The 19,042-nt window shown below is 40.6% G+C and overlaps 1 protein-coding gene across 6 annotated transcripts in view; it reads right to left on the bottom strand.

Moving 5' to 3' along the window:
* The window catches only part of PRKG1 (protein kinase cGMP-dependent 1), a 1,267,967-nt gene that overhangs the window by 102,163 nt on the left and 1,146,762 nt on the right, over positions 1–19,042 (bottom strand). For all 6 annotated transcript variants that reach the window (XM_086679490.1, XM_086679489.1, XM_086679491.1 and 3 more), the window contains one exon: positions 12,395–12,469. In XM_086679490.1, the coding sequence (XP_086535616.1) occupies positions 12,395–12,469 (75 nt within the window). The remainder of the gene's footprint in view (positions 1–12,394; positions 12,470–19,042) is intronic.

Here is a 19,042-nt window from a genome sequence, read left to right on the forward strand (position 1 = left end):
ATGCTGCATTCGGTGTAGCAAAACGCACCTGTGTCCTATCACCGATGTAACACCAGACTTCTATTACTGATGTTTCTTTTACCTAAAACCTGTTCCTGTGTTTTCTGTCTTAATGCAATGTCATGTTTGACTGTCATCACCCCAGGGGCTTGATGACGAGAAAGAATGCTCGTTGTATTGTACACAAAGTAATTACATTTGAGAGTATTGCAGGGGCTCAGAATCTAATGTGAAAAACGTCAATCAACAATGTGCAGCACAGAAGGACACAGCATTTTCCAGCTGTAAAAAAACCCACGAACTCTAACATCTCAAGACAATAAAAGAAAAATCTAACATCTTAAAACAAAAACAGAAAAACATCTAATAGCAAAGTTTTAGCATCCTGGTAAGCCAGATATTCCTAGTGAGTTAAGTGTCCCATAAAGCTTAAAATTCTACTTCTTTGAAGGAGAATTTTTAAAAAATACTGAGTATGAGGGAGAAACCTAGAAACCTTAATTGAATGTGGATAAATTATTTTGTATAGTTTGGTTGCATTCTAGCATTTGAATTAATCACAGTTTTGCAAACCTGTGGAGCAAAAGTCTTATTTGCTGGCAATTTTTGTTGCTCCTAAGTTTTTCTCTTGGAAGCAAAACTATAGGAAAGTAAGGCTCATTTTCAACATTTGAAAAAAGCCTATACCCAGAAAAACACAATTTTACTGCCTTTTCAAATAATTGTTATATCTATTTGTTTTCTATTTGTAGCAATGGTTCTGAACCAGGGGAAAGTTTGTCCTCTCCTCTCTCCCTCTAGCAAATATTTGCCATTTTTTTTCAATTTTAGAGGAAGAGAGAGAGAGTGGGGGAGCAAGGTGGCGGGGGGAGGGGGGCGATGGGGGAGAAAGAGGTAGGGGGGGGGGGAAGGCAGAGAGTGAGAGCAAGAGAGAATCCCAAGCAGGATCCATGCTTTGCACAGAGCCAGATGTGGGACTAGATTCCACCCAGGACCCAAGGATCATGACCTGAGCCCAAATCAAGAGTCAGACACTCAACTGACTGAGGCACCCAGGCCCCCCCAATTTGGCAATTTCTAGAAACATTTTTGATTGTCATGACTTGAGGGATGGGTGGGGGATATGCTATTGGCTTCTAGTGGTGTGATGTGATCAAAATATATATTTCGTCCTTGTCCTTGGCTTTTGGCACAAAGCCCCTCAAGCCCTTGGGCCCTTGAGAGTGATAGCTGATAGCTGTGTCTTTGGTATGCTACGGAGATGACTGGTGGGCAGGGCCCCTGGAGAGCTTTCAGGGTGGCTGACCAGCAGAAAGAGAGAGCACCAGGAAGGGCTGGAAACTTCAGTTCCACCCTCCCAACTGGAGAGGGGTGAGGGGATGAGGTTGACTTCAGTCGCCAATGGCCAATGATTTGATCAATTCTGCTTACATAATGGAATCTCCACTAAAACCCCTCAACAGTGGGGTGAGGAGGGCTTCGGGGTCAGTGATCATGTCAAGTTGCTAGGAGAGTGACGTGCTCAGAAACGGCATGGAAGTTCTGTGCCCATCCACCCATACCAGTCTTCTTCATTTTGTCTGTTCCCGAGCTGCAGGCATGACAATAAACCGGTAATGGCAAGGAAATGATATTCCCCAGTTCTGTGGGCCATTGTACAACCTGAAGAAGGGGTCACGGGAACCAGATGGCCAGAGGCATGTGGGACACTGTGAGTGGTGTCTGAAGAGGGGGGGGGAAGTCTTGTGGGACTGAGCAACTCAGAACTGACTGGAACTGTAGGATACGTAGTTAGAATCCAGAGGGTAGAAGGGCTGGATGTTGGTGTGGAAAAACCCCACTCATGTATCAGAAGTGTTGGGAGTAAAGATCTCAGAAGAGGGTAGAGACCAGGGATGCTGATGAGCATCCCGTGATGCACAAGACAGCCACTCACGGCCAAGGATTATCCAGCCCAAAATGTCAATAGTGCCAAGGCTGAACAACTCCTGTTTATATGCATAGCTGTGGAATATTTCCAAGATTAGAAAAATAGCGGAAAAAGAAGGTTATGAATAAAACCGATTCAGGCATAATGTTTACGACACTATTAAAATTACAAGGTGGTGACTGTAGATGAATGCTGATGTCAGAGGGAAATTCAGAACGTATAAATTAAAAACAATTTAATGTTTGGTTATTTTTGAGAAAGAGAAAGAGAGAGAGAGAGAGAGAAAGAGAGAAAGAGAGAAAAAGAAAGAAAGAAAGAAAGAAAGAAAGAAAGAAAGAAAGAAAGAAAGAAAGAAAGAAAGAGAAAGAAAGAAAACATAAGCAGGGGAAGGGCAGAGAGAGGGAGACACAGAATCTGAAGCAGGCTCCAGGCTCTGAGCTGTCAGTGCAGAGCCTGAGGGGGGCTCGATCCCATGAACTGTGAGATCATGATCTGAGCTCAAACTGAGAGACGCTTAACTGATTGAGCCACCCAGGTGTCCCAAGAGTGTAATCTTAAATTAATCATTTTAGGAACCTGCTTTATTTCCTTTTCAAGGCTATTAGGATCATTATTATTCAATATGTTCATCAGTAATTTATCTACATTGTCTAAAATGTTTGAACCGCTTCTGAATATTAGAGTAACAGCTTTTGTTTTTTATATCCATACATATCTGATATAGTAGGGTAGAAGCTGGCTGCCTGAAGTAATTAATACAGTTTATAAAGTTGACTAATGTTTGCAATTTATGCATTGCAGGGAAATAGCGTGATACACCCAAATGGCTGTGAACATCAGCCATATTTCACTTCTGTGATATCTCATCTTCCTCAAATAACAATTTAGAGACATAAACTCACACCATGCGCTGTGCTCGGTGTATTGAAACAATCTACGCTGCCATTTTAATTCATTATTTAAAAATCATTTTTTTTTCTACAGGGATTCATGGGCAAAGTATTGGTATAACATTTCCCGTTTCCAAGGAACTCTATGATTTTCAAATGGCATTTTATTGAGAGAGAGCCTGGCTTATTATCATATCTAAATGTCAGACTGGCAAAAGAAGATTGTATGTATAATGATGAAAATGAAAACTGCTGTTTCTAAAAGCTCATTTATTTAGCTACTATGAGGTATCGAAGTGTTCTTCAAGCAAAACTGCATAATTTTTGATTTAAACATTTTGAATAAAGCATGCACTAACGGCAATGCGTTCAGTTCCTAAGAGGAAAGAAATGTAGCTTTAGTGACTTCCGTTAAAATACAGACCCACAAATTATTCCATGATCTTTAGGAGTCTGCCTGCTACTGACAACTACAAAGATGTCTTCACGATAAATTTAGAAAACAACACGCGTCGGAAGTATTGTTTCCGCGGAAGGGAGTTATGCGTCTAAAAGCACGGCTTGTTAACTTCCCCATTCTAAGCATCTACATTAGAAAGGATTTATCACAAGGAATGTCATTTCTACAGATTGGGAAACAGGTCCAGAGAGGCAAGCGCTAGGTGCTAGACCCTGTGCTCAAGGTCAAACGGAGAAGTGCTCATAGGTGCTGAGACTAAGGTGGCAACTCCCATCTCCAAAGCGATTGCCTCCTTGCCTCCTTCCATGTGCCCATGGCCTCCCTCCCAGCGATGAGTATCAGCCTCCAGCTCCCTAGGTTCAAGGGTTTTCTCCCTAGAATGGCTCAGCCTTCTTTCTATGTATGGCAGTGTTCGAATTAGGCCATATGCTATCTCCAGTGAGAGAAACAGCTTGCATGGACAAAGAAAAGGTATTTTAGTCAAAGATTATTATTTTTCAGCTGAACCTGCTGCGAACACAAGGGATAGACTACGTATTCCTATTTTTTGCTCTTTAAAAAGTACGTGGGGAGCCTGGGTGGCTCAGTCAGTTAAGCGCCGACTTTGGCTCAGGTCATGATCTCGCGGTTTGTGAGTTCGAGCCCCGCACCGGGCTCTGTGCTGACAGCTCAGAGCCTGGAGCCTGCTTCTGATTCTGTCTCCCTCTCTCTCTCTGCCCCTTCCTGCTCGTGCTCTGCCTCTCAAAAATAAACAGACATTAAAAAAATTAGTTAAAAAAATAAAAAGTACTTTATCACAAATGGGCTCTAGGAAGGACGTCAGCCTGTCAAAAAGACTCTTTTCTATTTGGGGCTCTGGAAACGCAGACCTCATTGCCACATGGCAATCATCCTTACAAATCATCCTTACAACGTATAGAGCCCTTGATGTGTTGAAAGTAATTTCCGGTTGTTATTGTCTAACATGTCAATGGTGGAAAGGAAACACCCTTTCTTTCCAGAACAAGAAGACAGCCTGTAATCAAATGGTTTGTCAACAGCACTAGAATTTTTAATTATCATTAGTCCTCGGCTCTGTCAATTACAAAAGGTTGCCTGCCAGGACATCCTGGGATTCACCTTTATAAAGTCTTGCTACCTAGGGAGTCTTAAAGATAAACGTTGCAGAGAAGAAATTAACAAACGGCCTTTGAGAGTTTCACATTTTTAATGAACAGAAAAAAAAAAAAAATACCCCTACCCAAGGCCAAGCAGTTTTATCCTGAAAATCATTTTCTAACAGAGCGACTGATTCAGTATCCCTGCACCTGAAAGAGACACAGACTTGGACGCTCTGTAGTTACAACCCACAGGGAAGTTTTAATCTGTTAGCACCGCTGGCCCCGGCAACGGGTCCCTACCTCCTTCCACCCTGACTGCACGTACGGGAATCTGAAAACCAAGCGGCTCTTGCACAGAAGAGAGACGGCTTATTAGAGGGCCAACCACTGCAAATTCCTCAGTCTCCTCTGCGTTTGCCCCGCAATAAAACGGAAAACAATTTTTATTGCCCAGAGGATAGGGCTGTCTTCTGGGTACCCAACCCTGGAAGTGGTCAGCAAGTTCTGGTTCTGGTTTGAGGGCTATTTCAGGATGCAATTCACTGTTCTTTCCACTTAATTGGTGCCGAGTCTCCATTTTGGAATAGGATTTCGCTCCCTTGCATTCTTTCCATAGGGGGAGAAACAATTTTCCAGGCTCATTTCCCTGAGAATTGCTTACATCTCGACCGCGTTAGTTTAAGTAAACTGTTGATAAGATTGCGGGAATACTAAGGTCTTTACCCTCAAATGCCTGGCAGACAAACACCAGTGAGAAAGGCCAAATTTTTAAAGTCAGGGTGTTCAAAAGAACAACCCACATGTATTGGATTGTGCATGGAGAATCTCATGTTTGTGAGATGCTAGACAACCCTGGGGCGCTTGGGAATATAGGTTACAAATAATGCAGGCCTGTGTTCTGATTTCCACAGCTTCGTGGTTTGCAGATGCATTTGATGAGTGAACATTCAAAGGCCCGAGGAACATGCCAGAGAGCACAGAGCACCTGCCCGTGACAGCAGACTGAGCGGTAAAGGGTCGTCTCTGCTAATGAAATGAGAGAACATTTTGACTGCCGTCACGTTGTGTCCAACGACAAGGCTTGGCACCAAATGCAATTCTGAAAATACCGGACTGACTAAAATGTTCCTTTGCAGATGAACTTGTAAACAGAAGGGGGGCTTTAAATCAAGGAGGACTAATTATGGAAGCAGGAGTAAAATTTTTATTTGGACTGAAGCCTAAAGGCCAAACAAGTGGACCCTATGCAGGCAATATTTGGTCTCGTCCAGAGGAAGAGACTGTGGGATTTCATTGTTTCGTGGCAGTAAGTCAGAGGCAGTCCTGGTGCCTCTGTTTTTGGGGCACCACTTTTTTTCTCGTGCACTGATGATAGGATCCTGCTTTGCACACTCTCCTCGTTCCTGGCTCCTTTCTAAAGTTTCAGCTTTCTTGTTTACTTTTGTTTCTTTCTGGGTGAGTCTGTTTTGGAAGTCCTTTTTCCAGGACAAGGTGGAAAAGAAGTGAACAGTGGTGCATAGTGAGGGGAGTAAGTCAGGACTAGATGGCGGTTCCAATGGTGCCTTTAAGTCTTTGGTCATTTAGAGGCTCCTTGCCAAGGTTGGTCCCTCTTTCCTCTGTGTGCCCAGAGGGAGGATCAGCTTATCTCTGGAGGAAAAAGGAACTTATGTACATATTTATGCTAAGATAGGAGGAAAAAAATATATTGATTCCTCTTGGGGGAATTCGATTTTTATTCATTCATCCATTCATTCATTCCTCCCTCCCTCCCTCTTGGGAGAATTTTACAGTTTTACAGAGACAGAGGCAGGGTGCGGATTAGCATTTAAATCTAAAGGAATATTACCTAGTGAAAAAAGAAAACTAAAAACCTTCTTAAGTAGGAAATCACATCACAAAGTCTGCTTTTGTCTGTGAGGGTTACAAGGACCTGAGACCAACTTGCCCAGACTTTTCTACTCTGTCCCTCCTGGATTTAACATGTTCCTTTCTCTCCCAATATTGAAGATCCCTACATATCTCTATTTTACTTGAAATTTCTTATACTTTCATATAAGCTCATTGACTCTTATTTTTTCACATCAATTTCATCTTGAGCCCATGTGAGGGGACTCAGCCCTGAGCTACCCTAAAGTGAACCAGTGGTTGGATAAATCCAGTGGGCATTTGTTAACTGACACACTAGAACTCTCAGCAACGTGCAATGTCATTGTCTCCTCCCCCTATCTTGAAACACACTCTGTTCTTGGCTTCTGTGATGCATCTGGCTTTGCTTCTGAGCTCTCCTTTTCTGTGTGTGTGTGTGTGTGTGTGTGTGTGAGAGACAGAGAGAGAGAGAGAGAGAGAGACAGAGACAGAGAGACAGAGAAATCCTTCTCCTTTCCCTGATTTTTAAATGCTAAAGTTCCTCAAGAATCAGCCCTCAGTACCATGATGCTCCAGTTCCCTACTTTCTGCCTCATGCACATCTTTAATTTCACCTACCACGTAAAAGCTCATAATTTCCAAGTGAGTACCAACCTCTCCCCCAAGCTCCAGGCCTGCCCAACTGGTCTCAAGGGCAGCTCATCTATAACCCGAACAAAAATCAATTCACTAGCACTGCCCCCCCCCCCCCAAAACCTGGCCACCATTCAACCTTTCTGACTTAGAGAACACCCCCGTCTTCCTCTGACGTCCAGATGCCAAATCCTTGCGCTGGCCTGACCTTGCTCCCCTTCAGCACCAACATCTACATTCGTGCAGAGACCTCCTGGCTTTGCCACCGGACTATCTCTCAAATGCTTTTCTCTATTCACCCAGCCCTCATTCAAGTCCTGTCCACAATCAGCTTTTCCCTGCAAAATACTCTGCTGGTTCTCTCTGCTTTCACTTCACAGTCTTCCAACCCCAGAGGAAAGGATGTTCAATTAGCAGGTCAACCAACTCATCTCTTCTGGTAACTTACAAGCCTGGAGTGATTTTCCTAAATCCTTAACACCCGACCTGACTTTGACTTTCTCGGTCCCAGGCTGATTGCACTTTGGTTCCCTGAATATGCATTCTGTGCATACCCATCTAGAGGGTTTGCAGATGCTATTTGCCTAGCTGCAATGCCCTCTGCATTTACTTGCCCAGCAAATACTAATTATTGCCTAACCAGCTAATTCATTAGAATTCAGCTCAAATCTAGATAAAATGTCACCTCCTCCGGGAAGCTCTCCCAGAACCATTAACGTGTGTCTCTCTCCCTCACGGCACCACACGCATCATGAAGGCAAGGAGCATGCCTGTTGTATTCACTGCTGTGTATGCAGCATTTTGTAGGAACCCAGAAAGTGCTGAATAAAATGCGTGCATATGACAAAGTGAATGAACACAGCAAAGGCAGGTGCGTGAGGCGCTGCGGACTCATCGCAGGGCCTTTGAATCTATATTTGTATCAAGGGATGTTGTAGATTAAAACACGTGACTGGACACTCATTTGTAGCTTTGTATAAATTTCACCATGAGAAAGAGTCCCTCATGGAGAACGAAACTGAGAATCCTCAACTTGGATCATAAATAAACGCATTTACGAATCTACATTCTTCGAGCTGTCAGAGGAGCAAGATCCTTAGTATTAGAAAATAGGCTTCCTACTTCGTCTGCACATTGTGAAACACAGTGCCTGGGTCATCATTCAGTGAATTTCGAAGTGTTTATTAAACGAATATGTATTCTCACAGGGAAATAACGCATACCTTTCATCACGAATGCTACTTTCCGCTCTAAATAAGCCTTAATGATGCTTAACTTTGATCTGCTGTTGTCTCTTCTAATGTCTTTGTGATTACAACTTCATATTTTAGAAAGAGAAGCCCTTAGTGGATAATTAGCAGCAATCAAGAAAAGCTTAAACATGCCATAAAGGTAAAGATTCTGTCAAGAATAATTTTCTTTGTCGGTAATTTATGTGGTGAGAGGGGCTGAAGGCATATATCCAGCAGCAGGAAAGTTCGAAGAACCATTTCATGAGAACATTGCTCTCAAGCCAACCTTTCTGGACCAGCCACCCACACCGGATGAGAGGAGTGTTTCTGAAAAGGATGGTTTGTACATTTTGTGTAGGAGTCCGCCACTGAAGCCTGATTATGCTAACAGCTAATTAAGTTCTAAACATCTCAACTGCATCTATCTTTATAGCCAGGCCTTTTTTTTTTTTTTTTCCTCCTTTTACCCAAATAGTCATAGTCGATGAGACAATACCAACAGTAAGTTCACAGGGATAAATACTGTGATCATTTCAGTCGGACTTTAAGAAATACTACTCTCATCTTTGGTGAATTCGGCAAAATCACGGAGACTCACACGGCAGAGCCAATCAACACCTCGGTTCTCAACGGTACAGATTTTGTGATCTATATAGAAATTCAGAGGCATTACAAGAATGATCCAGGGAATTGAGACCAATTAGAGCGTCCGCCTAGTCCCTGAAGTGGCAAACCTTAGAAGCTCCTTAAATATGAGATGAAGGCACAATATACTTAAGGGGAAGAAATTGAATAAAGAGACAACAGCGTTAACACAGATAGACATTTCAACTTGTTAGTTCAACTAAAAAGCTCTGCCTTGGGAATAATTCACAGTTTACCTCCGAGAGAGAGGACACCTGGTTAAAATGATACTTCCAACCTCAGAAATCTTCAGATATTATTGATTTTTTCCCATTTTTCAAATAATATTAAGGAACATGGGTTATGCATTCATTTGGATTTAATATTAATTGAACTAGAAAACTTTAACCTCTCCTAGTGAACTTATATTCAAGTATAATAACTAATTTATAGTCTATCAAATTTATGGTTCAAGTAATATTTTGAGCCACTTAGATGCAACTAGTCATTTGCTGTTCCTCTTTGTTCTTCAATCATAATTGAACATTCTTTTAGCCAAATGTTGCTATTATTTATTTATTTTTTTTAACATTTATTTATTCTTGAGAGAGACACGGAGCAAGACCATGAGCAGGGGAAGGGCAGAGCGAGAGAGGGAGACACAGAATCCCAAGCAGGCTCCAGACTCTGAGCTGTCAGCACGGAGCCCAACGCGGGGCTGAAGCTCACGGACTGTGAGATCATCACCCGAGCCGAAGTTGGACGTTTGACCAACTGAGCCACCCAGGTGCCCCTAAATGTTGCTATTTTTATCAAAATGGTATTCACGGTATTTTCCAGGCTAGGTGAAATTTCATGACATTCTACCGAAGTGAGAGCAGTTTGTCCACATACGAGTAAAGAGTTCCTGGCCAGGTAAAGTTAGTTGTATGTAATCAATATGCAATAATTATGTATAAATCAAGCCATTTATCAAAAGCTCTAGGATACACTTGCAGTGATTAATTCCACCAACAGTAACATTCCCTTTACAGCCCTTTATCATTCACAAAGCACTTTTACATACTCCTATCAATTAACTCACAGAAACACCATTTTTAAAGTAAGATGAGGCCATCAAGAGGCAGTGTAACCGGACTAAGACCAGGTGGTTGGAAACGACAAAGTGGGGAAGCAAAGCCCGAGGCTGTGGCCCCACGTTCAGGGTACTCTTCACACAGAATCTGTTCCAGTGAGAAGTATGGTCACCCTTCCTGGCCTGTAATTGTCAGATCTGAACGTTGCCGTATTTGTTTTCCCCGTTGTCTTTGGTTGAAGCACGTGTGAATGACCTCACAGATGCACAGAGTTCATGAGATGCAAGCACAGTCATCTTTATAGAGCCAGGAGGACGCTGGGAAGGATACAGCTAAGTCAAGGCGCCTTCCCATCACTGACCCATTTCAAGCCTGTGACCAGACTCAACTTTGGGTCAACAGGACTTACACAAAAACTTTCATTAAAGAATCTAACATCTGGCCGGAAACAGAAATAGACCACAGAATGCTTTAGTTTAAAAGAGGTATGGGGCGCCTAGGTGGCTCAGTCGGTTAAACGTCCAGCTTCAGCTCTGGTTATGATCTCGTGGTTTGTGAGTTCGAGCCCTGTGTTGGGCTCTGTGCTGACAGCTCAGAGCCTGGAGCCTACTTCGGATTCTGTGTCTCCCTCTCTCTCTGCCCTCCCCCACTTGCACTCTGCCCCCCCTCTCAAAAATAAATAAACATTAAAAAAATAAAATAAAAGAGGTCTGACTTTTTCTAGTAACTGCAAAAATACATACACAGTTGCTCACGTAGATTTTAGATAAATTTTCAAGATTACCAGCCATTATATATATACAAAAGGTGTATTATATGACACATATTTATATGGAATGACCCATGGTAATCTTAATCGACTATATATACTCCAGAAAAAAATGCTAACATAAATTATAAAGATGAATTTTTATATAGCAAATGTTCCTCTAAGGATAAAGTCCAATAATAACAAGGGACTTTTACAACTTTTAAAACTGATAGGGTAGTTTAAATGGCCCCCTCTGCCATCTCAGTAGGATTAGTGCTAATACCAGAAGCTAAACTTAGCATTAATATGTATTTTGACCGAGTGCAGGAAAAAACCCCAGAAAATTAATATCTACCACCCACAGTACAGGCAATCCGATGACTGTGTGCAGTTTGGCGTTAAAACTGCCTAGTGCGATTCCTGAGCAAATCTTGGCAAAGGCACGGCTGCCATTTGACCTCCGGATGTGTGTGTCTGTGTCCCTCCAAAGAGCGGAGGAAACAGAAGCAACCATATGGGGAAGAAATTGTGAATATATTGACAGCTTTGAAGATAATAGAATTATCAGTCAAAATGAATTACAGTACTTATTTTTTTTTTTCGTTCTAGACCAAAGTTTTAATCTTCCTAGATTCTCAAGGCAAAAGCAATTAATTTTTTTTTTTTTTTGGCTTTTGAGGTTACTACAAAACCAACCAAATTCTGCCCCTGAACTATCTTTTTACTGATAAATTTTTGTCAGTTTAATCCTTCAGGTGTCCTGTGTGATATCACTACTAAATTGCTTTCACTTGAATTAGTTTGGGGGGGGGGGGGCAGAAGAGGGGAGACTTATAAAGATTGCCATTTTGTAAAAGAAACCTAGATTTGTTTGTCAGAAAAAGCCAATCTCAAATAATTTCAATTCTGTGTCAAACAAGTTAAGGGTTTTTTTAATTTTCATTTTCATTTTTAAAAATTTGCATCCAAATCAGTTAGCATCTAGTGCAACAATTTCAGGAGTAGATCCCTTAGTGCCCCTTCCCCATTTAGCCCATCCCCCCCTCTCCACAACCCCTCCAGCAACCCTCAGTTTGTTCTCCATATTTATGAGTCTCTTCTGTTTTGTCCCCCTCCCTGCTTTTATACTATTTTTATTTCCCTTCCCTTATGTTCATCTGTTTTGTCTCTCAAAGTCCTCATAGGAGTGAAGTCATAGGATTTTTGTCTTTCTCTGACTGACTCATTTCACTTAGCATAATACCCTCCAGTTCCATCCAGGTAGCTGCAAATGGCAAGATCTCACTCAACAAAGTTAAAGGTTTAAAGTAGATACAATTGTATTTATGTTAGTAGATACAAAAAGGATAATTAATGGGATATGTACTATCTCCTATCATTCTGGTAACTTAGTGCCTCGGCAGTTCAAGAGAAAGCAACAGAGCAACAGGGTATTTGCAACGGGAAATACTTCAGCTTTGTTATTTCCCCTACAGTTTCACAAACAACTATTGCACACTGTGGCCGCCATTCATCCATCAAGTATTTTCAATGGGAGAAATAATGTTTGCATTCAATTATTTATAGGGGGTTTTAAACTTACCATTTTTCCCTTGTGGAGATGATCTTGCTCCCCAAATTAAGATTTCATGTTTAAGAAGAGACTTACAGAGGAAGCATCCTAGGTAGTAACTACCTTGAAATTTGCTAGTTCCCCCCTCTGAAGCAAGTGATTTCTTCTGTCAGAGTGCTGGGATTTGTTACGTCCAACAAAATAGTTAATCTTCTATTTATTCAAAATCAACTTTGAAAAATCAAGACTAAAGTCAAAGGAATAAAAAAATATCACTTACTTTGCTTTAGCTTCTGCGTCCTCATAGGCTTTATTAGACACGTCATCCAGTCCTCCAATCAAATGCTTGAAAGAGCTGTAAGGAAAAACACAGTCATCAGGATAAATGCTCTGCAGAGTCCTAACAATGGCTACCTCATCAATGATACATTGAAACAATCTAAAAGGATCTGACTAAAAATGAAGTCAAACATTTAAACCAGATACGTCATTAAGAAACATATCAGATAATGATACTGTCTCTGACAACGGTGACCTATTCCATCGTGTTTACCTCCGTGGTTCCCAACACCTAGAACTGGACCTGGTGAAAGGAGATATTCAAAGAACGGCTGGAATAAAGTCTGTGACACACAAAAGGACATATGTCACAAAGTGGGTCAACTTTACTAGGGATCGTGACAAGATCTACCAATTATGGAATGCCTACTGTAGGCACTCTTCTTTTAATTATCATGAACATATATTGATTCCAGGTCTACAACACACTGTAAAAGACAAACATTATTATCTCCACGTGCCAAAACTGTAAACTAATCTTCAAAGGCAAAATACATATGCAGAAGACAGGCACACGACAGAGGAGAATGATAGGAGAGTCAACTCGTTTTGGACGGATGAAGATACTGACTTTAGGATCAACCAGGAAGGGTGATACACCTGTGCAAACCCAATCTATCCCATAGCCTACATGGACCTAGAACTGTGTACAGACTTTATATAATGAGGTCTCATCTATTATAGGTCTACAACAGAAAATATTACTGGGCCGGCACAAAAGGAAGACACACACACACACACACACACACACATACACACACACAAGAATTACCCTTGAAAATTACTGAATGCAACCAGATACCAGAACTCTTATGTGCACTACATTCTGGCAAGCAGTGAACTGAACAGAGGAACAAAAGGAAAATCTACATTCAAAGTGCTCACATAACAATCAAGGCCCTCACTTACATGGTGCTTATATGCTGGCTACCACTGAATGCATTTTACATGTAGTAACACACACTTTAATCGTTACAGCAACCCTGTGAGTCAGAATTACCTCCACTGCATAGATGAGCATCCAAAGGCATGAGAGGTTATGAAACTGACCTGAAGTCGTACAGCCCAGCAGCGTGAAGGCTGGTAGGGAAGGAGGCCACCATTCCCCCTCATACCCTCAAGACCTACACTGCGGCTTCCGGCCAAATCACTGTGCCTTCACGACAACCATAAAAGCCCCAGCGACGTCTAGCCTACGCATGGAGAATGGCAAAGAGCTGTAAGGAATTACATTTTAATTTTAAACCTCTAGAATCTCAATGCACAGAAAAAGCTTCGTGTGAGTATCACATAATAAAATATGCCTGGTCAGGTCCTGAAACATAGGGTATTTGCTGATTTAAAGTTAAACATTGCTTAACCACTTTGACACACACTGGTTTTTGTTTGTGTTTTTATGAAAAATGTGTAAAGAGAGACTTGACTCTTCCTTGGAGGCTGGCCAAAAGGAGACAGGGCGGGTACGACATCAGTCCTGTGGGTAATGATCTCATCTGGGGGGCAGGGTAAGTGGAATGCTGAGCTAAAACATGCAGTATTTCTAATACAAAAAGGGACCAAAAGGAAGAGACAGAAGACTAAGGAATCAGGAACCACAGAGCATCAAGTTTTCTGAGGTGAACTGCATTAATGAATGTCGAATGAATGGAGGCTGCCAAAGGCGATGGTCCTTATACAACTTTCCAAAGACATATAATTAGTGATAAAATAAATGATAAATAATAATCCCCTGCGGGGCTGGTTCAATATCTGCAAAACAATTAATGTGACTCACCACATCAATAAAAGAAAGGACAAGAACCATAGAATTCTCTCGAAAGATGCAGAGAAAGCATGTGACAAAATATAGCATCCTTTCTTGATAAAACCCTCAAGAAAACAGGGATAGAAGGAGCATACCTTGAGATAATAAAAGCCATGTATGAACGACCCAATGCTAATATCATCCTCAATGGGGAAAACCTGAGAGCTTTTCCCCTAAGGTCAGCAACGAGACAGGGAATATTCACTCTCACCGCTGTTATTCAACATAGTATTGGAAGTCTTAGGTTCTGCAATCAGACAACACAAAGAAATAAAAGGCATCCAAATTGTCCAGGAGGAGGTCAAACTTTCACTTTTGCAGATGACATGATACTCTATATGGAAAACCCAAAAGATTCCACCAAAAACTGCTAGAATTGATCCGTGAATTCAGCAAAGTTGCAGGATATAAAATCAACGCACAGAAATCGGTTGCATTCCTATGCACCAACAATGAAGTGACAGAAAGAGAAATCAAGGAATCAATCCCATTTACAGTTGCACAAAAAAACCCATAAAATAACTAGGAATATATCTAACCAAAGAGGTGAAAAATCTATACACTGAAAACTATAGAAAGCTTATGAAAGAAATTGAAAAAGACACACTAAAAATGGAAAAAGATTCCATGCTCCTGGATAGGAAGAACAAATATTGCTAAAATGTTGATACTACCAAAAAAAATCTACATATTCAATGCAATCCCTATCAAAATAACACCAGCATTCTTCACAGAGCTAGAACAAACAATCCTCAAATTTGTATGGAACCAGAAAAGACCTCAAATAGCCAAAGCGATCTTGAAAAAGAAAACCAAAGCAGGAGGCATCACAATCCCAGACTTCAAGCTATACTACAAAGCTGTCATCATCAAGACAGTATGGTACTGGCACAAGAACAGACACTCAGATCAATGGGACAGAATAGAGAACCCAGAAATGGACCCACAAACGTATGGCCAACTCATCTTTGACAAAGCAGGAAAGAATACCCAATGAAATAAAGACAGTCTCTTCAGCAAGTGGTGCTGGGAAAACTGAACAGCAACATGCAGAAGAATGAACCTGGACCACTTTCTTAACACCACACACAAAAAATAAACTCACAATGGATGAAAGACCTCAATGTAAGACAGGAAGCCATCAAAATCCTCGAGGAGAAAGCAGGCAAAAACCTCCTTGATCTTGGCCATTGCAACTTCTTAACACATCTCCAGAGGCGAGGGAAAACAAAAGCAAAAATCAGCTACTGGGACCTCATCAAAATAAAAAGCTTCTGCACAGAGAAGGAAACAATCAGCAAAACTAAAAGGCAACTGACCAAATGGGAGAAGATATTTGCAAATGACAGATCAGATAAAGGGTTAGTACCCAAAATCTACAAAGAACTTATCAAACTCAACACCCAAAAAACAAATAATCCAGTGAAGAAATGGGCCAAAGACATGAATAGACACTTCTCCAAAGAAGATATCCAGATGGCCAATCGACACATGAAAAAATGCTCAACATCACTCATCATCCGGGAAATACACATCAAAACCACAATTAGATACCACCTCACACTTGTCAGAATGGCTCACATTAACAACTCAGGCAACAACAGATGTTGGTGAGGATGCGGAGAAAGAGGATCTATTTTGCATTGTTGGTGGCAATGCAAGCTGGTGCAGCCACTCTGGAAACCAGTATGGAGGTTTCTCAAAAAAGTAAAAATAGAACTACCCTGTGACCCAGCAATTGCACTACTAGGCATTTATCCACAGGATACAGGTGTGCTGTTTCGAAGGGACACATGCACCCCCATGTTTATAACAGCACTATCAACAATAGCCAAAGTATGGAAAGAGCCCAAATGTCAATCGATGGATGAATGGACAAAGAAGATGTGGCATATATATATGTGTGTGTGTACATATATATATATATATATATATATGTACACACACACACACACACAATGGAATATTACTTGGCATCAAAAACAATGAAATCTTGCCATTTGCAACTACATGGATGGAACTGGAGGGTATTATGCTAAGTGAAATGAGTCAGTCAGAGAAAGACAAAAATCCTATGACTTCACTCCTATGAGGACTTTAAGAGACAAAACAGATGAACGTAAGGGAAGGGAAACAAAAATACTATAAAAACAGGGAGGGGGACAAAACAGAAGAGACTCATAAATATGGACAAAAAACGGAGGGTTACTGGAGGGGTTGTGAGAGGGGGGATGGGCTAAATGGGTCAGGGGCACTAAGGGATCTACTCCTGAAATCATTGTTGCACTAGATGCTAACTAACTGGATGTAAATTTAAAAATAAATAAATAATAATAATCCCCATAGTGGAGATCAGTGTTCAAATACGATTTCTGCCATTGTTCTTTAAATGGTAGAGTTTCCCACCTTCCCATAGAACGTCTCAGTCATTGCCAAGGGAAACTCCCTATGCGAGATGGGTTTAAGATTGTAAAGTAAAGGGGTGCCTGGGTGGCTTAGTCAATTGACTGTCCGACTTCCGATCTGGTCATGACCTCATGGTTTATGGGTTCGAGCCTGGTGTCAGGCTCTGGGCTGACAGCTCGGAGCCTGGAGCCTGGTTTGGATTCTGTGTCTCCTTCTCTCTCTGCCCCTCCCCCACTTGCACTCTGCCTCTCTGTGCCTCTCAAAAATGAATAACCGTTTAAAAAATTAAAAAAAAAATTGTAATGTTAAAGACAGTATTTATTTTATTGTGAAAAAAAATCAATAACATCTGGTTGATTTTCTGTTTTTAGAGATAATGTAAGATTTAAGCACAGAGAGTTAAAAGTTTCTTGTTCAAGATGACTCCAATTCTGCAGCACATCTGGGACTAAAATCTGCATTCCCTCATTCCCGCTCCTTCCTCTACAATACGTAGATATTTTTAATATAACTAAATCCAAAACATTGTGAAAAGGCACTGACAGAGAGGAAACAAAGAGCACGCTGTGGTTAAAACCGAAGAGGAACAGCCAGTATGGGAGCTTTTCAGATACACTCAGACTGTGTTCTTACATGTTTGACATGCAGAGTAATTTGGGGAGTTCAAATAGTTAAAAAAAATTCTTCCTCCTATTTATTTGACCTAAATATATTTTATGCAGGATAGGATATGATCAAAGATTTAGAGGGTGAATGGATGGCAATTACGGTAAGGATGAAGGCCTTTATAACTTAAGAAAACCTGTCCACCCCACTAGGGTTGGTTAAAACTATGCAGATCGCTTTTCGAAAAGGCAGTTTCAAATTCCTATTCGCAGAGTATACAAACGTAAAATCCTCCATCTGGCGAAGCTCTACAGAAAGCATCTAATCACAGGAATGAGTTTAAAAGTAAGTTGAGCCTGATTGAAAAAAAAAAACACATTTAGACTGGTTACGAGCTCTTTAGAGACATTTTTGTTAAATCTTAGTCATATCCAATGACAAGCATCACATTTGAAAAGAATGAACAAAAGTGGTATTTCCAGAGTGACTTTTTTTGGTGTAAGTTTTAAGAGGCCTTGATTTAAAGTACTAATTTTCTAGGTGGTGCTAATGATTCAATATTTATTATCTTTCTTTTTACCACTAGATTAGAAAAAATGAAGGGAATAACATCAATTTACAAAGGCCCCTAACTTGATCAACAGGAATTTACTTCTGAAATAAACTCCCTCTAATTAAAGAAAATCCTTTCCATTTAAAATGTAATCAATTTATTACTATAGAAAACTTTTAAGAACTGTGAGAAGAAATTAAGAAGGCATCGGATTTCTCTATCTACAAATAACTAACGGGAATATCTTTACGTATTTCTTTTCACTGTTTTTTTTTTTTTTTTTTTTTCTGCAGAGCTCTATTGTTGTCTATTATAGGGCTGTAATCATAAAGCAACTGTGATTTATGTTGATTTCTACCTTAATATTAGGGCTGAAGTGTATACTTTTATTTTTAAAAACTCATAAGCAGTAGTTTCACAAAGAGTAGGTCATTGTATGTGCCTACTGTGGAGAGTACCCACTAATCCATGGCAGACACCAACACACGCACACTTACGCACACACACACACACAGACAGATGAAGAAGTGTGGCAACTGTGCACAAAAACATTTATATTTATACTCTCTATTACAGGTTAGACATATGGAATTTCCTTTCAAAATAAAATATCCAGGACAATCATCTTGGCTTTGAAATTGGAACCATATGTCCTTTGGAAATCATCTTTATTTAGAGAGCAATCCTGGCCAAGTAACATTTTTTTGAAACACAGAACAAAGGCTTCCTGCTAATATTCTAAGTGTTCTCCAACAGTAAGCCCAACATTATGCTTCTCTAAAAGTTTAAGAAAATGTGCCATCTTCAAGCTGTATTAGTAAGTTCCAAGTGGTTGTCTCTGTCTGTGTATCCCTGCACTCATCAACGAATATTTTAAGAATCTTGATAAGCTTAATTGACGGTGTTACAGAATTTATTATTCCCAGTGCAAGCATGAATGTTCCATTTTTTTCTTCCTTCTCACAGATTTTGTAAAGGAACACCTGCCATGTTTGTGGACCTACATCAAAGAGACGTTTGGAAAATATTACTATAGGCATCGGACACCTTTTTAAATATTTACTTAGGTCTTGTGACATTTCTTGGCTACTAAGGGAGAGGACTTTTGCTGTTTTATTAAGAAATTATAATGCAATGGTTTAAAAAGTTTAACAACAACTCTAGTCTCTGGGAGACTAGAGAACAAAGTTTGTTTATAAACAAACTCACAATTCGTGTAT

Source organism: Puma concolor, chromosome D2 (genome assembly GCF_028749965.1).
Source record: "Puma concolor isolate L17-30 chromosome D2, mPumCon1.1.hap2, whole genome shotgun sequence".
Lineage (NCBI taxonomy): Eukaryota > Metazoa > Chordata > Mammalia > Carnivora > Felidae > Puma > Puma concolor.